Source organism: Antedon bifida, chromosome 2 (genome assembly GCF_963402885.1).
Source record: "Antedon bifida chromosome 2, ecAntBifi1.1, whole genome shotgun sequence".
NCBI lineage: Eukaryota > Metazoa > Echinodermata > Crinoidea > Comatulida > Antedonidae > Antedon > Antedon bifida.
The window spans coordinates 72997-92195 of NC_136227.1; the positions used below are offsets into that span (position 1 = coordinate 72997).

The 19199-nt window shown below is 33.6% G+C and overlaps 4 protein-coding genes across 5 annotated transcripts; 1 reads left to right on the forward strand and 3 right to left on the reverse strand.

Annotated features, from left to right (window-relative positions):
- Nucleotides 1-130: 130 nt before the first annotated feature.
- On the forward strand, nucleotides 131-2806 carry LOC144835040 (sedoheptulokinase-like). The gene is made up of 4 exons (XM_078690051.1): nucleotides 131-145; nucleotides 470-1116; nucleotides 1218-1393; nucleotides 1630-2806. The coding sequence occupies exons 2-4, from the start codon at nucleotides 479-481 to the stop codon at nucleotides 2247-2249; spliced, it is 1434 nt and encodes a 477-aa protein (XP_078546177.1). The 5' UTR covers nucleotides 131-145; nucleotides 470-478; the 3' UTR covers nucleotides 2250-2806.
- On the reverse strand, nucleotides 2275-16392 carry LOC144835041 (RWD domain-containing protein 4-like). 2 transcript variants are annotated; one of them, XM_078690052.1, is made up of 8 exons: nucleotides 16375-16392; nucleotides 15456-15491; nucleotides 5425-5505; nucleotides 4900-5009; nucleotides 4297-4450; nucleotides 3817-3919; nucleotides 3634-3683; nucleotides 2275-2990 (listed from the first exon to the last, which is right to left on the reverse strand). In XM_078690052.1, the coding sequence occupies exons 1-8, from the start codon at nucleotides 16375-16377 to the stop codon at nucleotides 2955-2957; spliced, it is 573 nt and encodes a 190-aa protein (XP_078546178.1). In that variant the 5' UTR covers nucleotides 16378-16392; the 3' UTR covers nucleotides 2275-2954. The 2 variants fall into 2 exon arrangements, with proteins under 2 accessions (XP_078546178.1, XP_078546179.1); XM_078690053.1 differs by lacking the exons at nucleotides 15456-15491; nucleotides 16375-16392 and adding an exon at nucleotides 5756-5884.
- On the reverse strand, nucleotides 6810-9996 carry LOC144835039 (uncharacterized). The gene is made up of 2 exons (XM_078690050.1): nucleotides 9966-9996; nucleotides 6810-9496 (listed from the first exon to the last, which is right to left on the reverse strand). Exon 2 carries the CDS (start codon nucleotides 9458-9460, stop codon nucleotides 6995-6997), a length of 2466 nt encoding a protein of 821 aa, XP_078546176.1. The 5' UTR covers nucleotides 9461-9496; nucleotides 9966-9996; the 3' UTR covers nucleotides 6810-6994.
- Nucleotides 10232-13587, reverse strand: LOC144858682 (ribosomal RNA small subunit methyltransferase NEP1-like). The gene is made up of 5 exons (XM_078714780.1): nucleotides 13415-13587; nucleotides 12603-12704; nucleotides 12010-12151; nucleotides 11594-11802; nucleotides 10232-11230 (listed from the first exon to the last, which is right to left on the reverse strand). The coding sequence occupies exons 1-5, from the start codon at nucleotides 13544-13546 to the stop codon at nucleotides 11117-11119; spliced, it is 699 nt and encodes a 232-aa protein (XP_078570906.1). The 5' UTR covers nucleotides 13547-13587; the 3' UTR covers nucleotides 10232-11116.
- Nucleotides 16393-19199: the final 2807 nt, after the last annotated feature.

Below are 19199 nucleotides of genomic sequence, written 5' to 3' on the forward strand. Positions count from 1 at the left end.
TATTATTTTTATAACTAATTTTATATTGTAATCTATGTGAAAATAATTATTCTAAATATATAAAATGTCAATCTTTTTCAATAAGAGAACTGCCGAAATATGGTGGGTGGGCTGCTGAACAGACAGACTGAAAAAAGTGGAGAATGTATGAATGCACAACTTTCAACATATTTTTGTTAATATAATTGTTTGTACATTTACAATAAAATGATTTAATTTGAAATATATTTAAGCCAAACAAACAATTATTAATTAGGCATTTTAGGTATCTTATTGAAATGAGAAGTTTGTCTATTTTTTTAATTATTGACATGAAGGGAATCCATGCAGTAGGCTATTTTGTTTATAAATATGATGATTGATTTCATTTCACAAGCAAGGCAATGAGATAATTTGTTTTTATTTGTTTTTTTTCAAATAATTATTAATTTTTCTGTGTTCTGTGTTTATTTTATGGAATACAATATAGTACTGAAAAATGAGCTTCTTAGTACTTGGTATTGATTTGGGTACAACCTCTGTCAAAGTTGCTGTCATCGATAGTGAAAATCAGCAAGTTCTTGATGTGCAAGCTGAAAATACCACTGCCGATATTGTTAGCGATACTTCACCATTGGGTAGTGAGCAATGCCACTTGAAAATCTTTGAAGCCTGCACAACATGCATCCAAAGACTGGAAGACAAGCACCGTAAACACATATGGCGCATTGCTGTATCCGGACAAATGCATGGCGTTATTTTATGGAGTTCCCACCTAATTACCGCCCATCAAATAGATGATTGTTTAGATCTAACAAGTTACATTGATGATAACATCAGTCCTTTGTATACATGGCAGGATGCCAGATGCTCAGAAGACTTTCTTACAACTCTGCCGCAACCTGATTCGCATCTCAACCTTGCTACTGGACATGGATGTGCAACTTTGATATGGATCAAAAAGAATATTCCTAGTTTCTTTGGAAGTAATACAAATGTAAAATTTGATTGTGCTGGAACGATTATGGATATGTTAACTGCTATATTATGTGGCCTGGTAAAACCTGTTATGTCAGTACAAAATGCAGCAAGTTGGGGGTTTTACAACACAGTCACAAATTCATGGAATAAACAAATGTAAATGCAAGTTTATTTCAATCATGTAGTCTTTATTCCGAAAATTGTTAACAGTCAATTGATAAATGAATTTTAATCTAATAATTCATTACTTTATACAGTCTACAGAATACTGGATTTCCAATGAACTTGCTACCAAACGTAATTCAACCAGCCAGCAAACTCGGTGAACTAAAAGCCTCGTGGCTAGGAATACCAAAAGGAGCTGGTGTAGGTGTTGCCATGGGTGATCTACAATGTTCAATATTACCCCACTTGATATCTGATAAACATGCAGGTAAATCGAGTCCTAACCTCTCAAGAGTTCTACAGTTAAATAACTTGTGTGAAATGTATATTGCTAGAAACAATGCAAAACAAATAATGTACTACCACATTTATAATTAATGTAATTATTATTTATTAACTGAAATTTCCTGAATACCAGAATCTTGCCCAACACAAGAAATTTCTCCAGATTCAGAATGTAATGGTTTTTAACATTAATTATTTTACTTTCTTTCTTTCTTTCAGTTGTAAATGTTGGGACATCAATGCAAGCAGTATTTAAATGCCCTTCTGATTTCAAACCAAGTCGTTGTAGTCTTCCTAGGTCTTTAGAATATTTCCCTTTTTTCAAAGACTCATACCTAACTGTTGCCGCATCACTCAATGGTGGAAATGTACTTGCAGCAACAGTCAAAATGTTTCAAGAAATGATGGAGGCTATGCACGTGCCGCAAGAATACTTCACTGATGAAAAAGTAATTACAATATTGATGGAAAAGGGGAAAAATGTTACAAAAACAGACCTTAAAATTAGTCCCACAATTTTTGGTGAAAGACATGCATTGAAGAAGAAAGGCGATGTTAGGAACATCACACCATTTAATATGAATATTGGTGATTTGTCAAGAGCACTGTGTTCTGGATTGATGGAGAATCTGGTTGATATGTTACCAAGAGAGACCTTGTGCACAGCTGGTATTACAAGGATTGTGGGGTGTGGCAATGCTCTCCTTAAAAATGAAATTTTACAAGAAGAGTTAAAAAGAGTTTATGATTTACCAGTGGAGATGGCAACAAATGATGTCAATGCAGCAGTAGGGAGTGCAATTGCACTTGCAATATTTTGGCATACAAGCGAAACATAAATTTAATTAATTTACAATTTATTTACAGGCTGACTGTTGTAATGTAAACTATAAAGATGTATATTTAGTGATAATAATCTTTATTTTAAAGCTTTTAAAAGCGCTATTTACTGATGTCTCACAGCGCTAAAAGACCAACAAGAAATAATGATTAATCTACAGTACTATTGAGAAATTATACTGAATTGATAGTTTAATGTTATTTGCAAAAAAATAATTACTAGTGAATCATGAAGTCATATGTAAAGAATTCTCACCAACTGTTACTCAAAAGAAATTAAATTCCTGCAGTTTCAGTATAAAAATATATAGCTACTTTTCATAAAACTTGACATCAATGAAAGATATATTCATATTAATAATATTTGTAATGCGCACTTCTTCCAAATGATCTATACCATCTGGAGTACTAACTGCAATTCATGCTATAACAAGGCATATACATGGATGCACTAGCGTGCTCAAGTTAGTGTTTACTGACCAACCGACCGACATAGTGAGCTGTAGAGTCGCGTTGCACGCAACTAAAACACATTTTTGGGTGTTGCAGTCAGATATTCCACATAGAAAGCTTATATAGTCACCAAAAGTGGAATTTTATGCTCTGGATACTTTAATATATTTTTCATGATGCATATTATTACTGTCAGTTCTCCAGGGTGCAGAAGCCAATTTCAATGACTCCTGATGCTTGTCATTTACAAATTAGACATCACCGTGCGATTTTCCAGTTTTTGAAAGCTGAAAAATAATAAATTTAATTAAAAATTGGCAATTAGTTATAATTTAAATTATTATTACTGTACATAAATACTGATTACAATGGATTAATAATAAATATGTGTTCAAGAATTAATCAAAATGTATATCAAACTCCACTATGTATTTAAATTAATTAAATTGAGGTATTGAAATATTTGATGAATATATTATAACAGTATAAGGTTACTTACATGCTACAGTATCAATGAAGTACCAATGAAAAAAATAAATAAAAGAAAAGTTTACTAATAGATTATATGTATTTGTTGCATTCAAATGTGTTTCAGTCTAGTTTAAATGGCGGTACAGTAGAACCTACATTTTACGTAGGGTACAGGACCCAAGCTACAGGTTGACAGATTGACCCCTGACAGATGTGCGAAGTTTAAATCATTTTAAATAAAAATCATTAAATTACACACAAAAATGATGACATCATCTGGCATTTTATACGTAAATTCTAAGGTACGTAAATGCTGATTAATGTATGGCCAGGAACTGGGGAAAAGTTAAACTTACAATTTAACTTTATTCTTTACATGAAAACAAATCACGTTTGGTAGTTTTGGTTGTTTCAAGGAGGAAGAACATACCACTCACAAGTAGAACAAATGTACCTTACCTTTACAATGTCAACCCAGTTCCAACCTCTTGGCTTTTCACCTTTAAAATCTATATAAACAAAGAATCAATGATGCAGTAGCCAACTATCTAACATTTTTAGAAATACTGTTAAACTATATATTAATGATAAACATAAATAAGTGCAAATTATATTTTAACATTTTTTGTAAGAATTAAATACCTGTCTTATCTGCTAATTTTCTCTTCTGTGCTTTAGACATATGTTCTTTCTTTTCTTTTATTTTCTTTGTTTGTTGCACTTCTGTAGTTGCATCACTTGAATTCTAGTATTATAAAACAATACTTATTTGTATCTACATTTATAGCAATAGAACAGAGCTCAAGAAAAGCATATCCTTTATGTTAGTCTACGATAGACCCTATTTGTCTCTTGGATTGTAACAGACATCACAGGTCACAGCTTGGAGGACCAATTATATGCAGGGCAAAACAAGACAACAAATATAAAACATAAGAATGTAACAAACATCCCAGGTCACAGCTTGAAGGACCAATTATATGCAGGGCAAAACAAGACAACAAATATAAAACACTTAATAAGAATATGGTAAAATAGTAGTAGAAAACACATCCATAAAATTAAGATTTTGTTTTAAAAAAAAATGACAGTTAAAATTTAAGTAAATAAGCGTGTAAATACCCTTGACTGGATGAGCTGCTCAACTTGATTTGTCATGAGTACATCAGCATTTTCCTTGGCCCATTCAAATAATGTATAGGTCATTGCACTTTCTAACCACTGCTCACCCTCCTCACTAATCTTCATTACAACATTGCATTTTACTTCTGCACATCTACACCAGTAAAAGTATTCCAAATACAATATGACTCCATTAGTACATTAGTACTGAAGTTAATGTGGGTAAAAACTGTCTACAATATAATTATGGTATAACTTGCTAGGATAAATCATTTTGAGCAACTCAGCTTTTTTGTTTTACAAATTGAAAATAACAAAACCATGTGTTACAACAAATTGTTAAACCTCAAAGTAATACACAAATCTCAAACTTTTACAGTATACAAAACTTGCCAACCCTCACAGGAATACCAAACTAGGATTTTAGTACAAACATTTTCATAATTGTTAGATTGGCTAATTTAACAATATACCTCCATGGTTGGCATGTCTTCAATAACTAGTATACAAATCTACAATACAGATATAGCTATATAATTATTGGAAATATTGCATATGATACCTGATACCCCATATTTAAACACAAGAGAAATGTTGACTTACATATGATTATTATAGAATGCATCTAAGTTGATATTTGGCATTTCTGTTGGATACTTTTCTCCCCAGACAATTTCTAATAAAAATGATTTAAAATGACCTTTATCTCCAACCTGAAGAAAAGTATGTTAAATAATAATCAAATATACATTTAAAACAATATTTTTCTATACCTACTGGATAGTGACAAAATGTTGACTTATGAATATTGTATATTCAAAAACGTTAAAAATAAAGATGAATAAAATCAGACATTGAATAGGCCATTTTGCAGTTTAATAAAGTTATTCACTTCTGTAGAAAAAAAACCAACAAAAGTAATTATTTCACTTATTATAAAAAGACAAAATAAACGGTTAAATTTAACCAGAAACGAGGTAAATAATGTTTTTTTTTTTATCAAAGTGAATAACTATTATGTGACATTAAAATGGCATACTGTATTCAACAACAAAAAAATGTTAACTATAATCTGCTCATTTCACACTCTTAAAAATTAATTTGTATAACTATAATATAATTTAATACCAAATATTGAAATGTGGTTGGAGTTAACTCCTTGAAATTGTCATCACCCTCGTAGATCGATAGCAACACTTGCCGTTCCTCCTACAAAAAAAAATGTGTTAATACTTTTGTGGCTACATTGGCGTTTCATACCCGTTAACCGAAATGAACTAGCAAGCTGCTAGAGCGGAGGCATACTCACCACCACCCTAGCTAGCTAGGCCTAGGCTCAGTAGATTAGTAGTGAGTGGCTAGGATAAAATGGTTTCTTGAACCATTATATTTGTCAAAAATTAGCTCGGATCCATTAGCCCAATACATTCTCTAAAAGTATTCATTGAATAAAACTTACATCTTGTGATTCTTCACTACTAGGCCCATCCATCTTCGGACGGATTTCTTTAAAAATACAGATCTCAACCAAGTACTACACACGGCATGTCTACTCTATAGTATACGACGGCGCACAAGAGAGTGTTGCCGGCCAAAAAAGTACGAGCCAGCGAGCCATGCAATTCATGTCTATCCGACCAGCATGGTATTTGAACCTATGCATGAAATTCATCAATATTTTATAGTCGTGTAACACGATCACAAACAAAGGGTAATTTTATTTATCATTCCAAACAAATAAACACTGGACAATTTTCTGTTAATTCATGTGACACACTCTGGAATAAAATCCAAACATCATCAAGCATGTCGACCTATCCAGGTAATTATTTAAAAAGCATACTTTTTATAATTTCAATTGTTATTTAAGACATTTTTTAACATGTCAGCATGGAGTAAAGGATGTCAGGTATCATCACCATTGTATTCTTTAACTATATCAAAGAGTGAAGGGCTAGTGTTGCCCGATCTTCTGGCGAGTCAGTACGAATCGCATGGCTCGCTGGCTTGCAGTACGATCTTTGTTCACTAACCAACTATGGAGCGCCAGTCATGCATAAATTGGGTTACATACTTGGACATGCATCATGTCAAGTGCAGTGTACCACAAGAATGTATGTATGGTGTTGTACTGTATCTTTGTATCATCCAGGGAGTATTCCTGGTATCATATAATAAAGTAAGGAGGACAAATATGATTGTTTTTATTACTTTTTTATTACAAATATCATGGGATGCTATACACAATATAGCAAAATAAAAGCACATTGGTAGATAAGCACATTAATAAAACAAAATACCTACTATCTATATGAAAAATGTTGCATTAAAGTTAATATTTTTATTTTATTACAATGACTGTTTATGTGCAAAATACTTCCTAATGAGGTTGTGTCTAATTCTGTTCTTTTATTTTAACTGTTTCAATAACAATTTCAGGGACCCTCTTAATTTATAATAAAAAACACATTTCAGGGGCCCTCTTATAATCCAATACACACAAGTAAATCTAATGTTTGTTGTTATGGGCTATTTTTTGCATTAAGCATAATTGTTATCATTGCCTGAAAACATTCTATGGAAATTGCAGAGGAATGTTGAAAACTATAAAATACTTATACTGCCTCGCTATAGTTATTTTAACTTATTTAATACAATGATTAAATCACAGATGTATATTCCAGTATATATTCTGATATTACAGTATGTTTATAGAATCAGCCAAGTCAATGCGACCAACTTCTCTTAAGGCAAACTCTAGCTCTGATTTCCAAGGTTTTGGCATAGGTCCATGAGCCCACACCAACAACACGGCATAAATTTGATCCTTAACCACTTTATGTTGCATTTGTTTCTGTTCAATTACACCACTAGGAACACGTAAGTATATTGCAACAGGTTTCCATTCTGCACCAAGATTTCTAGAAAGTTCTAAAAGAGTTTTCTTCTCACTCGGTCTATCTACGCTATCTATCTTGGTAATTTTTTCCGCAAGATCATAGCGACGACAACTATTTTTCAGTGCTTCCGACAGAATTTTGTCTCGTTCTGTTTTATCTGCAACAGTATTCCTCCATTTCATCAACATTGATGTGATATGATTTGGCACATCACCCGGAATTGATTCAAAATGGCTAACTTGAGCGCTGTTAAAACCTAAAGATATGGCCAAGTCCTTCCATTCTGGTCCAAGATCCTCAGCAAGTTTGACTAGCTCTTGGTCAACCTCACCATCACCTGAAAAGTAGTTACCAACAGACGAAGTAATACTGGGTGGTGTTGGGTCTCCACCTGGAGACATCTGCGTCCTCATGGCTGACTGCATATGACTCATAAGACGTTTCATATCCTGCATGTCAGAATTCAATTGATCTATAACTTTTGCGCTTGGTGCTGGACCTGCAGGCGCTGCATCAACCTCATCGAAGTTGCCACGATAATGAGGTTGAACCTTTACTATCCAATCTTGAAGAATTTTCACAACCTTTTCTTGATGGTTTCTTGTTGCTAAGCCCAAAGCAGTTGTATTGTCTTCTTTACGAAACAGAGGATCAGCACCCAATTCCAGAAGTCTAACAACAATACGTTCTAAACCATGAGTGGATGCAAACATTAACATTGAGCTTCCATCATATGTTTTACAATTAACATCAGCCCCATGTGCCGCCAATAAACTCACAATGTCTGCATAATTATCTATACCATCATTATAGCCAAACTTTTTAAGTATAGCTCCTCCAATACAGCTAATCAAAGCGTTATCTGCTTTTCCCGCTGCCCCAGCATCACGTCCTAGAAGTAATCCAACTATATCCACTTTGGATAGCAAGGACGCTACAGTTAATGGCACCCATTCAATACCAAAAACACTCTTGCTAACTTCATAATCATCCATAGAACAGTTCAACTCATCTTCTATAACCTCATTTGTCTTCTGTGCTACTATATTGACATCTGCTCCATTGTCTAGGAGAATTGATGTGACTTCAAGATTTCCAAAAATGCAAGAGTAATGTAACGCAGTCCATCCATTCATGTCCTTTCCATCCACATCTGCACCAGCTGAAATAAGTGCTTTTAAGGCATTTATGCAAGATTTTGGAATACAATACATTAATGCTGTGCGTCCATCTTCAGTTACAACATCAAGTGGCAGGCCTTTAGACGCAAACAATTCAATGATTGTTTTCTTGTTCTGAAATGCACTTATGTGCAACACTGAGATTCCTGCTTTGGATCCTACAGATGCATCGGCTCCACTGCTCAAGAGAACTTCAATCGTTTTTTCATGATTAAAGTAAGTGGCAAACATTAATGATGTTAAACCAGTATTATCTACAGCATCAACACATGCTCCCTCTTTAAGAAGATATTCTACTATTTTAGTATGTCCAGTAGCAGTTGCCAAGTGTAGAACAGTCACGCCATACGTATCAGAATGTTGGATATTTGCATCATGTTCTACCAACCATTTTACACAAGGTAAATTATTACTCTGCGCTGCCAGCATCAATGGTGTTCGTCCCGCTTCTGTTAGTGGGTCAACCTCCAAGCCTTTCCCACGTAAGCTATCAAGGTCAAGAATACCAGATATTGCCGCTAGATGTAAAGCACCAAATCCAAAATCCAGACAACTTTGAATAAACATATCATGTTTACTTAACTCAATCAGACTTACTGCTGTGTCTAAGACAGCAGACTCAACATGGCTTCCACGGTATATTGCAAAAGCTAATGTTGGTAAATGAATAGCTGTAAATAGTTTAGCTTCATGATACTTGCAGGCACCTTCATTTAGCAACGTTTCTAAGGCTTGTTTATTTCCTCTTTCAGCTGCTATAATCACAGCGGTTTCTTGTTGGAATGATGTTTCATCCAGCAGGGCCCCTTTTGATGCAAGACTTTTAATGTGTTCAACATTATTTCTAGCAGCTGCTTTCATTAGTGCCGTCCATCCATCTTTGTTTTTATAGTTAATATTTGCTCCTAATTCCATTAAGGATGTAAATAACTCGTTGTTGTTATTTGAAATTGAATAAAAAAGAGCTGAATTACCAACAGTGTCTAGGGCATTTATATCTCCATTTACCGAAATAAGTTGATTAAGATCTTCAACTGTTCCGCTGCCTTCCCTAACCTTTGACAGAAATGTTGCGCTATCCATGACATTAATCTTTTTGGTTTCTTTGCATGTAGAAATCTGTGAACACCAGAAATAGAAAAAATATTATTATCATAAAAATATTACTATATTAGGCCTAGGCCTAGCTAGGCCTAGGTTTAATTTAAGCATAATTAAATCATAGCCATAGTGGTTATCCTTACGAACGTCGAAAGATAAAATAAATAGTACAATATGACCAATATAGAGCGCATTTGCAATAGATTAATACTAATACAGCCACATATATATATAGCCTCTATATCTATTACTCGGAAGCCTAGAAGAAGACAAGAGGCTACGACGTATGATTGAATATTGATAATGACACCGAGCGAGGCCTAGCTAGGCTAGAATAATCGGCGCCGTTTAATCATGTTACTGTATGTTATTATAGCAGGCTAAGGCCTTATTTTAAACTAATAAAACACATAAAATATTTATCAAGAACATTATGGTACAGCATCTACATAAAAATTAATTAAAACAAATTTCAAAATGAACTTACCAAACACGGAAGGTATATTCATCATATCAAAAAAACCCAAGTAAAAATAGCCTACAGCGGGCGCTATAGAAGTTTCTATTATTAGCAAATGAGGTATTTATTAGATTGGCTAGAGGGTGAAACTCAGTGAATGCAACAGTAGGTGTGCGGCCAGAGAGGGAGAGGGCATCCGAGAAAAAAATGGCCGGTCACATTTTTAGTATAAAAATAATACCGGTAATCTAAAATAATATACAAGAAATACAAATCACAACACATATTTTTGTTAAATCACAGTGAAGTTTTAATAAAAATAATTATATTCACAATTTATATTAATACTAGGTACTCTAACCTAAAACACCTCTGTAGTAAGTATCTTGTAGAGTAAAAAATCTCCTTCAGAATACAAAGTTCTTGTCATGATACATGTATACAGTATTACATATGAATAACAAATAATAAAGATATTTATGATGAACTGATGTCGAGTTGAATAGTGAATATAAGGCAACTGCCACAACTGAATAAATCGGCTTTTGTCAAAATCCTTTTGTGCATATAAACGTATACTACTATTGTCACACGGACCTAGTTAAATTCACAATGATATAACATTTACCGTCACTCACACACTGAGGACTGAGTTAATAGTAATGTTTGTTCATGAACAACATAGCAAGTTGTGCTGACTAGTGTGATGCACCAAAATACAAAACTTCAAACTGCACCTAAATTTACATTTTGTGGTCTGAATACAAGACAAAGTAGATGTAAAGTCATTGTAATACACAAAATGTTTTTAATTAGAAACACAATGTTAAGTGCTGTCATTGATGGTTTAAAGAAACCGGGCATAGGGTGGGGTGGATCCAGGATGATAAGGCAATGAAAAAAGTTCACCACATTATTTTACAAGCTCTGCTATCAAAACCCTCTGTGGGGGGTGATTACATTTGTCACTATTATGAGTATGGTACTCACATAAAATAAAAATGTGGAGAATTGTGATGTATTTGTGTATAGAATATTGGGATGTAGAGAGTGATATGCTTTTCTTGTAGATACTGTATACCAAGCTATTTAAGGAAGACAAGCAATTAGATGCGAATCATGTAGCTATGCTCGCTTTTGAATCAATGGTAAACCAGCAAGATAATTAAAGTACTGGCTCAAAATATTCCCCAACCTTCTTCAAAAGCTGAGCAAATCTTAGCACACGCGAGGGCACCAGACAATGGGTAATTGCTGATAGATATGTCATCCTCTGTGAAGTCTGGTTCAACCTAAAAAAAACAAAAAAGATGTTAAAGTTTACTACTGTAAAATTAATTAAACAGAATCCTCTCCAAATTTGGTCTGACCTATTATTAAAATGCAAAAAATTGGCCTTAATTTTAATCACTGCTGATACATTATCATTATTCATACTATCAACTATTAGATATCCTGTAAAGCTCTGTCTACACTATCAAACTAGTTTGACAAAAGTGTGGTGTGCCCAAATATGGTAGTGATATGCCCAAATATGGTAGTGATATGACATCATCATGTCTATATATGGTATGTAGTAATATGGTAGATAGTGTAGACAGAGCTTAGTTTGTATTTTTAACACATCTACAGTGACTGTATTAGGCAGTTGTTACCTTTCCATGAGCCATTGCACCAATAACCAAAACAACAGGTCCATCAACTGGAACCAGTTCACTTGGTTTTACCAATTTCTTCGCACTGTATGAGAGACATATTTTCTTGCAGCCAACTGGCAGATGGCTGGATACTGGATTTTTAATTACACGCAAAAGCTTCTGAGGACCATCTGATGCACTGATACTTAATTTGTGAAGCAACTGTACTAAAAGTGAGAGAGTAAATAAAGAACTTTCTTTTAAAATTAGTACTAGGTACACTGTATCATCACATGTCAACATTTGTTGAAGAAATTTATTGTTTTTTTAAAATAATTATTAAATACTATTTAAATAATGTAACATGAAATATAGTATGACTTTAGATGATTAATAAAATGCACAAATGAATAAAAAGGCTAGTAGGTACTTACCAAGAAGACCACAAAATCTGTCAAAGGTCCGTGGTATCCTAGTTTGTGGGCTTATTTGAATCAACACGTTCCTATCAGTGTGAACAAAGACTTGTAAGAGACCAGCTCTGTTCAAAGGACTATCAAATAACATCAGTAAACACTTTAAAAAAGAAAAACATTATTACTAATTTTATCATTCAAACAATCTTCTCTTATATCATATTTTTGTGGATTGTCTTGTTTACAAAATACAGTATCCAATTTTCTGATAGAGCTTTAAAAACTATTCATATAAAGCAATTACGGTACATGAATAGCATAAAGCAATAAACATTGTTCCTCTGCGCCATATTATTTTTTAGGATATTTGTGTTAAGAGCTTAGAAACTTAGTAACCATTTCATCATTATTATTATATAATTTTATTTTATTAATTTCGACAAACACATTTATACAAACATACAAAAAATAGCTAGATTGGCAACAAAAGAGGCCAACAGTTTCTGTCGCCAATTAGGCATGCCAAAAGCAAACAAAGCCTTTTAGTGGAATTGAATTGAATTTGATTTCTCTGGTATCACATTTTGACAACTTGCTGTGATAGTTTGTACCTGATGAGCAATGTCTGGTCGACAATCTGATGGATTCCTTTTATATTTTTTCATTAAGTGCTTATGATGATCACAATTCAATAATTCAAATCCCTTCGTTGTCTGAAAGATAAAATTAAATTACTCTTATTCATTTATTAATATTATCCTACCAAAATGAAGCAATGAAACATCCCATCCCCTTTATATCTGGTTAAACCTTTTAACCTTTCAGTTAAAACCTTTGCCATATAATATTAATAATTAATAATTAATAATAAATTGTTAAAAAGTAAAAGAAAAATAACACTATCTAGCTAGGCCCTATTATTTTATAATGACAATGTTAATATACAGTTAAATTGCTATTGAAGACTGTGAATAATTAAAGAAAAACTAAAATAAAATATACAAAACAACACATTTTCCTTTAATTTTAAATTTTACTTTATAATTACTGTACTTTTAACTTTTTCACTCTTTTTTAAACAGTGAAATTCAAGTTACGGTATTCATGAATCATATGATAATGCATAACTGGCGCTACATGTCATTAGTAACATTAACACATCTCTCAACTCAACTCATCTATCTCTCTAATGCTGCGTTGCTGTACCCTCTTGCGTAATTCAAGCTAGGGCCTGCCTAAAAAGGGAAAAGGCATAAGGCCTAGTTAGGCCTATACTAGGGGGCCTAAATTATCTGTACAGGACAGCTGTGTCATGAAATAATCGGCGCTCTCTCCTACTAGGCCTACCTAGAGCCTAGGCTAGGTAGGCCTAGCCCCCCGCTAGCCTATTAATTATCTACACACATTAAATTGTATTACGCACCTTAACTGTTTCAAGTGATGCATTCTCTAGAACAACAATCAAACGTTTATCTAAGTTTTTTTCATGAAGCGTTTTTATTATCTTTGGCCTTTTTTTCTCGGGTTCATCGTTGCTCTCCGTGTGTGCAGCCATGTTTTTTTTGTAAAACGTGTTCTTGTTTTTTGAGGTATATTCAGAGAGTCATTCTGACGACTGGAGCATTCTCTACTTCTCTACGGAGCGCCGTTTATGCCTTTATTAACTTCAATAATAGAAATAGTACTACGGTAACTGCTCAAGTGGACAATTTAGCACCAGGGTAGCACAGTGATATAAAATAGAAATAAAAGTCACTACTTTTAATATCGTTTCGTATATACCCATATCACAAACTGACAAACAGAAACATCTCGGCATTCACATTGATTCAAATTTATCTTTTTCTTTTCATGTAAATAAACTCTGTTCCAAACTGGGCTTGTCCATCTCCATCTTATCGCGTGCTCGGTCATTTCATTAATAAACACACGTCCATACTCCTCTATAACACTATAATCCTCCCACACATTGATTATTGATGTAGTGTTTGGGGAATCAGATCGAATATTGACCGAATACAGACCATTCAAAATAGAGCACTTCGCACTATCTAAGCTCATCCTCTCACACCACGAACTAACATTTACAACACCTTAAATCTTCATACAGTTCAAGATCGCATGCATCTACAACTGGGCTGCCTTGCCTACAGGTCTGCAAATGGTCTTGCTCCGGAATACCTTGCCCTGCGTCTTGCCAGAATTCCAAATCATCGATGTACCCGAAGTGTCAGTGAGAGGAAATTTGTCTCCCCTTCCCCTAAAACTGAAACTTTTAAGAAAAGCTTCATCTATATATAGAGCACCAACATACCTGAATTTGCTACCCACCAAACTAAGAAATGCGGTAACAATAAATAATTTTTAAGTCTGCTCTAAAAAAATATTTAATCCCAAAAGAAAAAACTCAACGTTTTGAATAGTATTGTAGGCTATATTTTTGTATTTAAGTACATATATATTATATATTTTTATATTTTTTTAACATAGTTCATCCGTTTTTTCATATATGTTTTTGACTGTCTGCATTATTATGCTGTTGAGGGTCACCCTCACAAAATAAGGTTTAATAAAAAAATAAAAATAGAAATAAAGTCACTAAATTTTAATATCTTTTCGTATGTTAATACAATGTGCTCAAGTGGACCCAATTTGGCCCCAGTGGAGCACAGTAGTGATATAAAATAGAAATAAAGTCACTAAATTTTAATATCTTTTCGTATAAAACACCGTGCTCAAGTGGACACAATTTGGTACCAGGGGAGCAGTGATATAAAATAGAAATAAAGTCACTCAAGTTTCAATCTTTTCGTATGGTAATACACTGTGCTCAAGTGGACCCATTGGCACCAGTGGATTTTTTTTTTAATGGAAAATAATGAATATTGTTTTTCTTTTATTTTGAAAGAGAGATATTTTGAGGATTGTAAAAAGTGGAACTTTTTTTAAACCAGAAACAAAGTTGCATGGCATTATTTTCCAGACTGCCATAAAACCTCGAAAAGAAGCCCATGTGCTTCTTCATTTTTAGTACTCTTGGGTGGGCTTCTTTTCCACATGGAGTTCTTTTCGAGATTACTTTTGCAAACTAAACGAGGGGAACTGCTAGCTTCCCGCCCGGAATATTTTATTTACATGATTTGAAACATCTTCTAATGTAAATAATTAACAGCATCAAAATTTAACAGTGTGACGTGTTGACCGCGAATGACTAACATACCATCTTTACCATAATAACACCTGCACAGACTCATTTGCATAACAACGCATGCACATAGCTTACCAAACTGTTTAAAAATGACATCTATTATGTTTTCAAACAACATGCATAAGAATCTTCAGTACCCCACCATGCTTGTGGCTGAGCAAAGACAATTTTGAAAAAAAAGAGCTGTATACAGTAGGTTCCCGCCCGAAAAAATGGCGTTACATGATTTGAATGAAACAAACTATATAAGACTCACCAGGACAATATATGAGCTTGTCTCCGGAAAGTGCACCTATTAATTGAAATATAAAATTAAATATTAAGTCTCCAGTACTAGCTCATCCATAGTTGAGGCAGAGCAATGAAAATAGAGCCCAGAAATGCACTTACTTATACTTATTACTATACATAGTCACCTATGATAATTATGATAATGTTAAAATGTCAATATCCAGATCCACATTTTAGGTGGGGTTTTCTACTTTAAAAACTCGACTTCGTATATGCCTATGGCCTAGCCCGGCGGCGGAATTAGTCTAAGCTTCGAAATTGGTCTGGAAATCGGCATCTTTGCAAATGTTCTATATTTGATCTTATTTCACTCTCCATTAACCTCATACAAAAACCATCGGAGACTATCTGTTTAAAACATGTTTATTCTGGAACGGCGCGGCCATACACACCAACTACTATGAAGAATCGGACATTTCGCTACCAATGTTGCAACATTGATTAACAAAATCAAAATTTAACGGTGGGGCGTGTTGACCGCGAATGACTAACAATACCATCTTTCCTACTACACCTGCACAAACTCATTTGTGTAACAACGAACGGCATACCAAACTATGATGAGAGATACATTCTCTTCTCAGCACGTAACGCGTAACGAAGATTTTTTTTTTTACATTAAAATTGAGGCCGCTAAACATAAAATTTACAAATACATGTAACGAAAGCCAAAAAAAAGAGTAAAAATTAAAAAACACATTTGCATAACAACGCAGGGCTTACCAAACTGTTTAAAATAGCTACAAGGTCCCCAGAAATGACACCTATAGTATTTTGAAACATGATATATAAGAGTCTTCACTACCCCACCATGATTGGGGCTGAGCAAAAAAAATATTTATTGAAATATGAAATTAAAATATTAAGTCTCCAGTTAAGCTCACCATGGTTGGGGCAGAGCTAAGAATGAAAGCTTAGTCCTCACAAATTATGAAACGAAATATAAAAGTCCAGCCATACAATGGTGATTGTTTCCCAAGTGTGAGACATGCAATGCACGCGGCCGTGACGGTAATTCAACAAAACAAAATTATGAAATACAAACAGAGCTAGCACACAAAAGCCTACTTACGAATTTTAATATTTCTATAATTTAGAAAACAATTAGAATTATCATATCACCTTTGATAACTATAATGTTAAATTTCAACTATCCAGATGCGAATTTTAGGTTGGGTTTTAAAAAACTCGACTTCATAATTATGCTTTAATTTCGAAGATCTGCTTAAAACATATTTATTTATTTATTCTACCATAAAATTTTATTCACAACATATTAGTAGGCCTACAATACAATATCTTGCATGAAACGGATATTTAAAAGCACACTATAATGTGTAACGGTAGAATTACAATTCTAATGTAAAAGATTAACAAAATAAAAATTGAACAGTGTTGTGTGTTGATCGCGAATGACTAACAATACTATCTTTCCCACAGCACACTCATTTGCATAACAAACGCACGGCATACCAAACTACGATGAGATAAAATTAATTCTCTTCTAAACACGTAACGAAGAGAATTAATTCATTTTTTTAACCCAATAAATTAAATTGAGGGCGCTAAACATAAAATTTAAAACATCAAAGCAGTTAGCGAGAACCAAAAAAAAAGATGGTAAATGTGCTCTCCCTGCCTCAGCACTAAGGCCCTGCCACAGCCTTTTGGGGTCGTTCCCACCACATCACCAGATGCATTGATGTTGTCGCCTCATGGTGTGTGGTGGAAAGGGGGACGTATGATCTGTGAACCCCAAACACAGTGGCTCGCATAGCCTTAACTCTATTCCACCGACCAGCGTGGGAATCGAACCCACGACATACGTGTTGTTAACACGACGCTCAGACGACTGAGCTAACTGATCGTTTTGGTTTTTAGCAAGATAAATAGGATATTTATGACGTAATGATCAATTACGTAATACACGTATAAATAGACTATTATCAGCTTTTCAGTCATGTACTTGGTGGCGTAACGGGTAATGCTCAGTTTTGAGTGCTATCGGCTGGGGTTCGAACCTCGACGGATACTTTTTTTTTTTTAATATTGTTTTTTTTTTTAAAGAGATATGTGATACTGTATTGTCGAACATGTATGGTACCATACCGGTAGGTATTCAAATATGCTTAATACGAAAAGATATTAAAATTCAGTGACTTATTTCTATTTTATATCACTGTGCTCCACTGACGCCAAATTTGGTCCACTTGAGCACAATGTATTAACATACGAAAAGATATTAAAATTCAGTGACTTATTTCTATTTTATATCACTGTGCTCCACTGACGCCAAATTTGGTCCACTTGAGCACAGTGTATTAAAATACGAAAAGATATTAACATTCAGTGACTTATTTCTATTTTATATCACTGTGCTCCACTGGTGCTAAATTTGGTCCACTGAACCAGTTACCGTAGTACTATTTCTATTTCGGAAGTAAATAAAGGCATAAATGGCGCTCCGTAGAAGTAGAGAATGCTCGATCGTCGAAATGACGTTCTGAATATACCTCGTTTTTTTATTAAATTAAATAGAGGGCGCTAAACATAAAATTTAATACGTCAAAAAATACAGGTAGAAAAATCGACCAGCGTGGGAATCGAACCCACGACATTCGTGTTACTAACACGACGCTCAGTCGACTGAGCTAACTGGTCATCTTGCTTTTAATTGAGTTAATATATCTATTTATGACGTAATGATGAATTACGTAATACACGTATAAATAGACTATTATCTGTTCAGTCATGTACTTTGTGGCGTAACGGGATGCTCGGTTTTGAGTGCTCTCAGCTTCAGATTGGGTTTGAACCTCTACGGATATATTTCTTTTAATGGAAAATCAATATTGTTTTTCTTTTACATATATGGATAGTTACTGTATATAGTCACTAACAAAATACAATATCCACAGTTTTATTATTGCACACATATTTTGAGGTTTAATAATAAACAAGTTTGTATATTTTACAATGAGTAAAATCTACCCTGATTTATAATAATAATCTTTGCGCTACCGATACATTATGAACTCTTATTATAATTTGTGTTTTATGTTGGTAAATTCTGTGTTATACTATTGACAGTAGTAACCTATGAAACTACTGCAGACATACTTATTACTAATAAGCTACCAGTTGACAAATTACTGGCTGTGCATTAATTAATAATTAATTTATTGTATAGTATTATTAAGCTTTGAGTGGCACTTATTTTCACTAAAAGTACATGGCGAGAAATCCAGTTTTCTGGAATTGTAAGGCAAGCATGTCTAAACATTCAACCATAAAGTAACATATAACACTATACAATATAATAAATACTACACTATACACTGGAGTATACACACAAACCAAACAACATTTTGACATAAAAAAGTAAACAATAATCTATTCATGTCACACATTTCAATAATGTTTCATACTTAAAATATTAATCTTTGTGAAATAAGATATTTTAGCTAAAATACAATTTTTATTTACATATAAATACTTTGTGAAATTGCACATTTATTTTCAAAGAATGATTTGTTCACATAAATATTGGATGACAAAAATCTTGGTGGTATTGATATTACTTACATGAAAATGTCAGATACATTTACTGTATCAAGGTCAAAATCAGTTTCATAGGGTTCTACCCATTTTCATATGTCTTTACATTATCTTTCCAAATTTAAACAAATTTATATACTTACTAAAAATA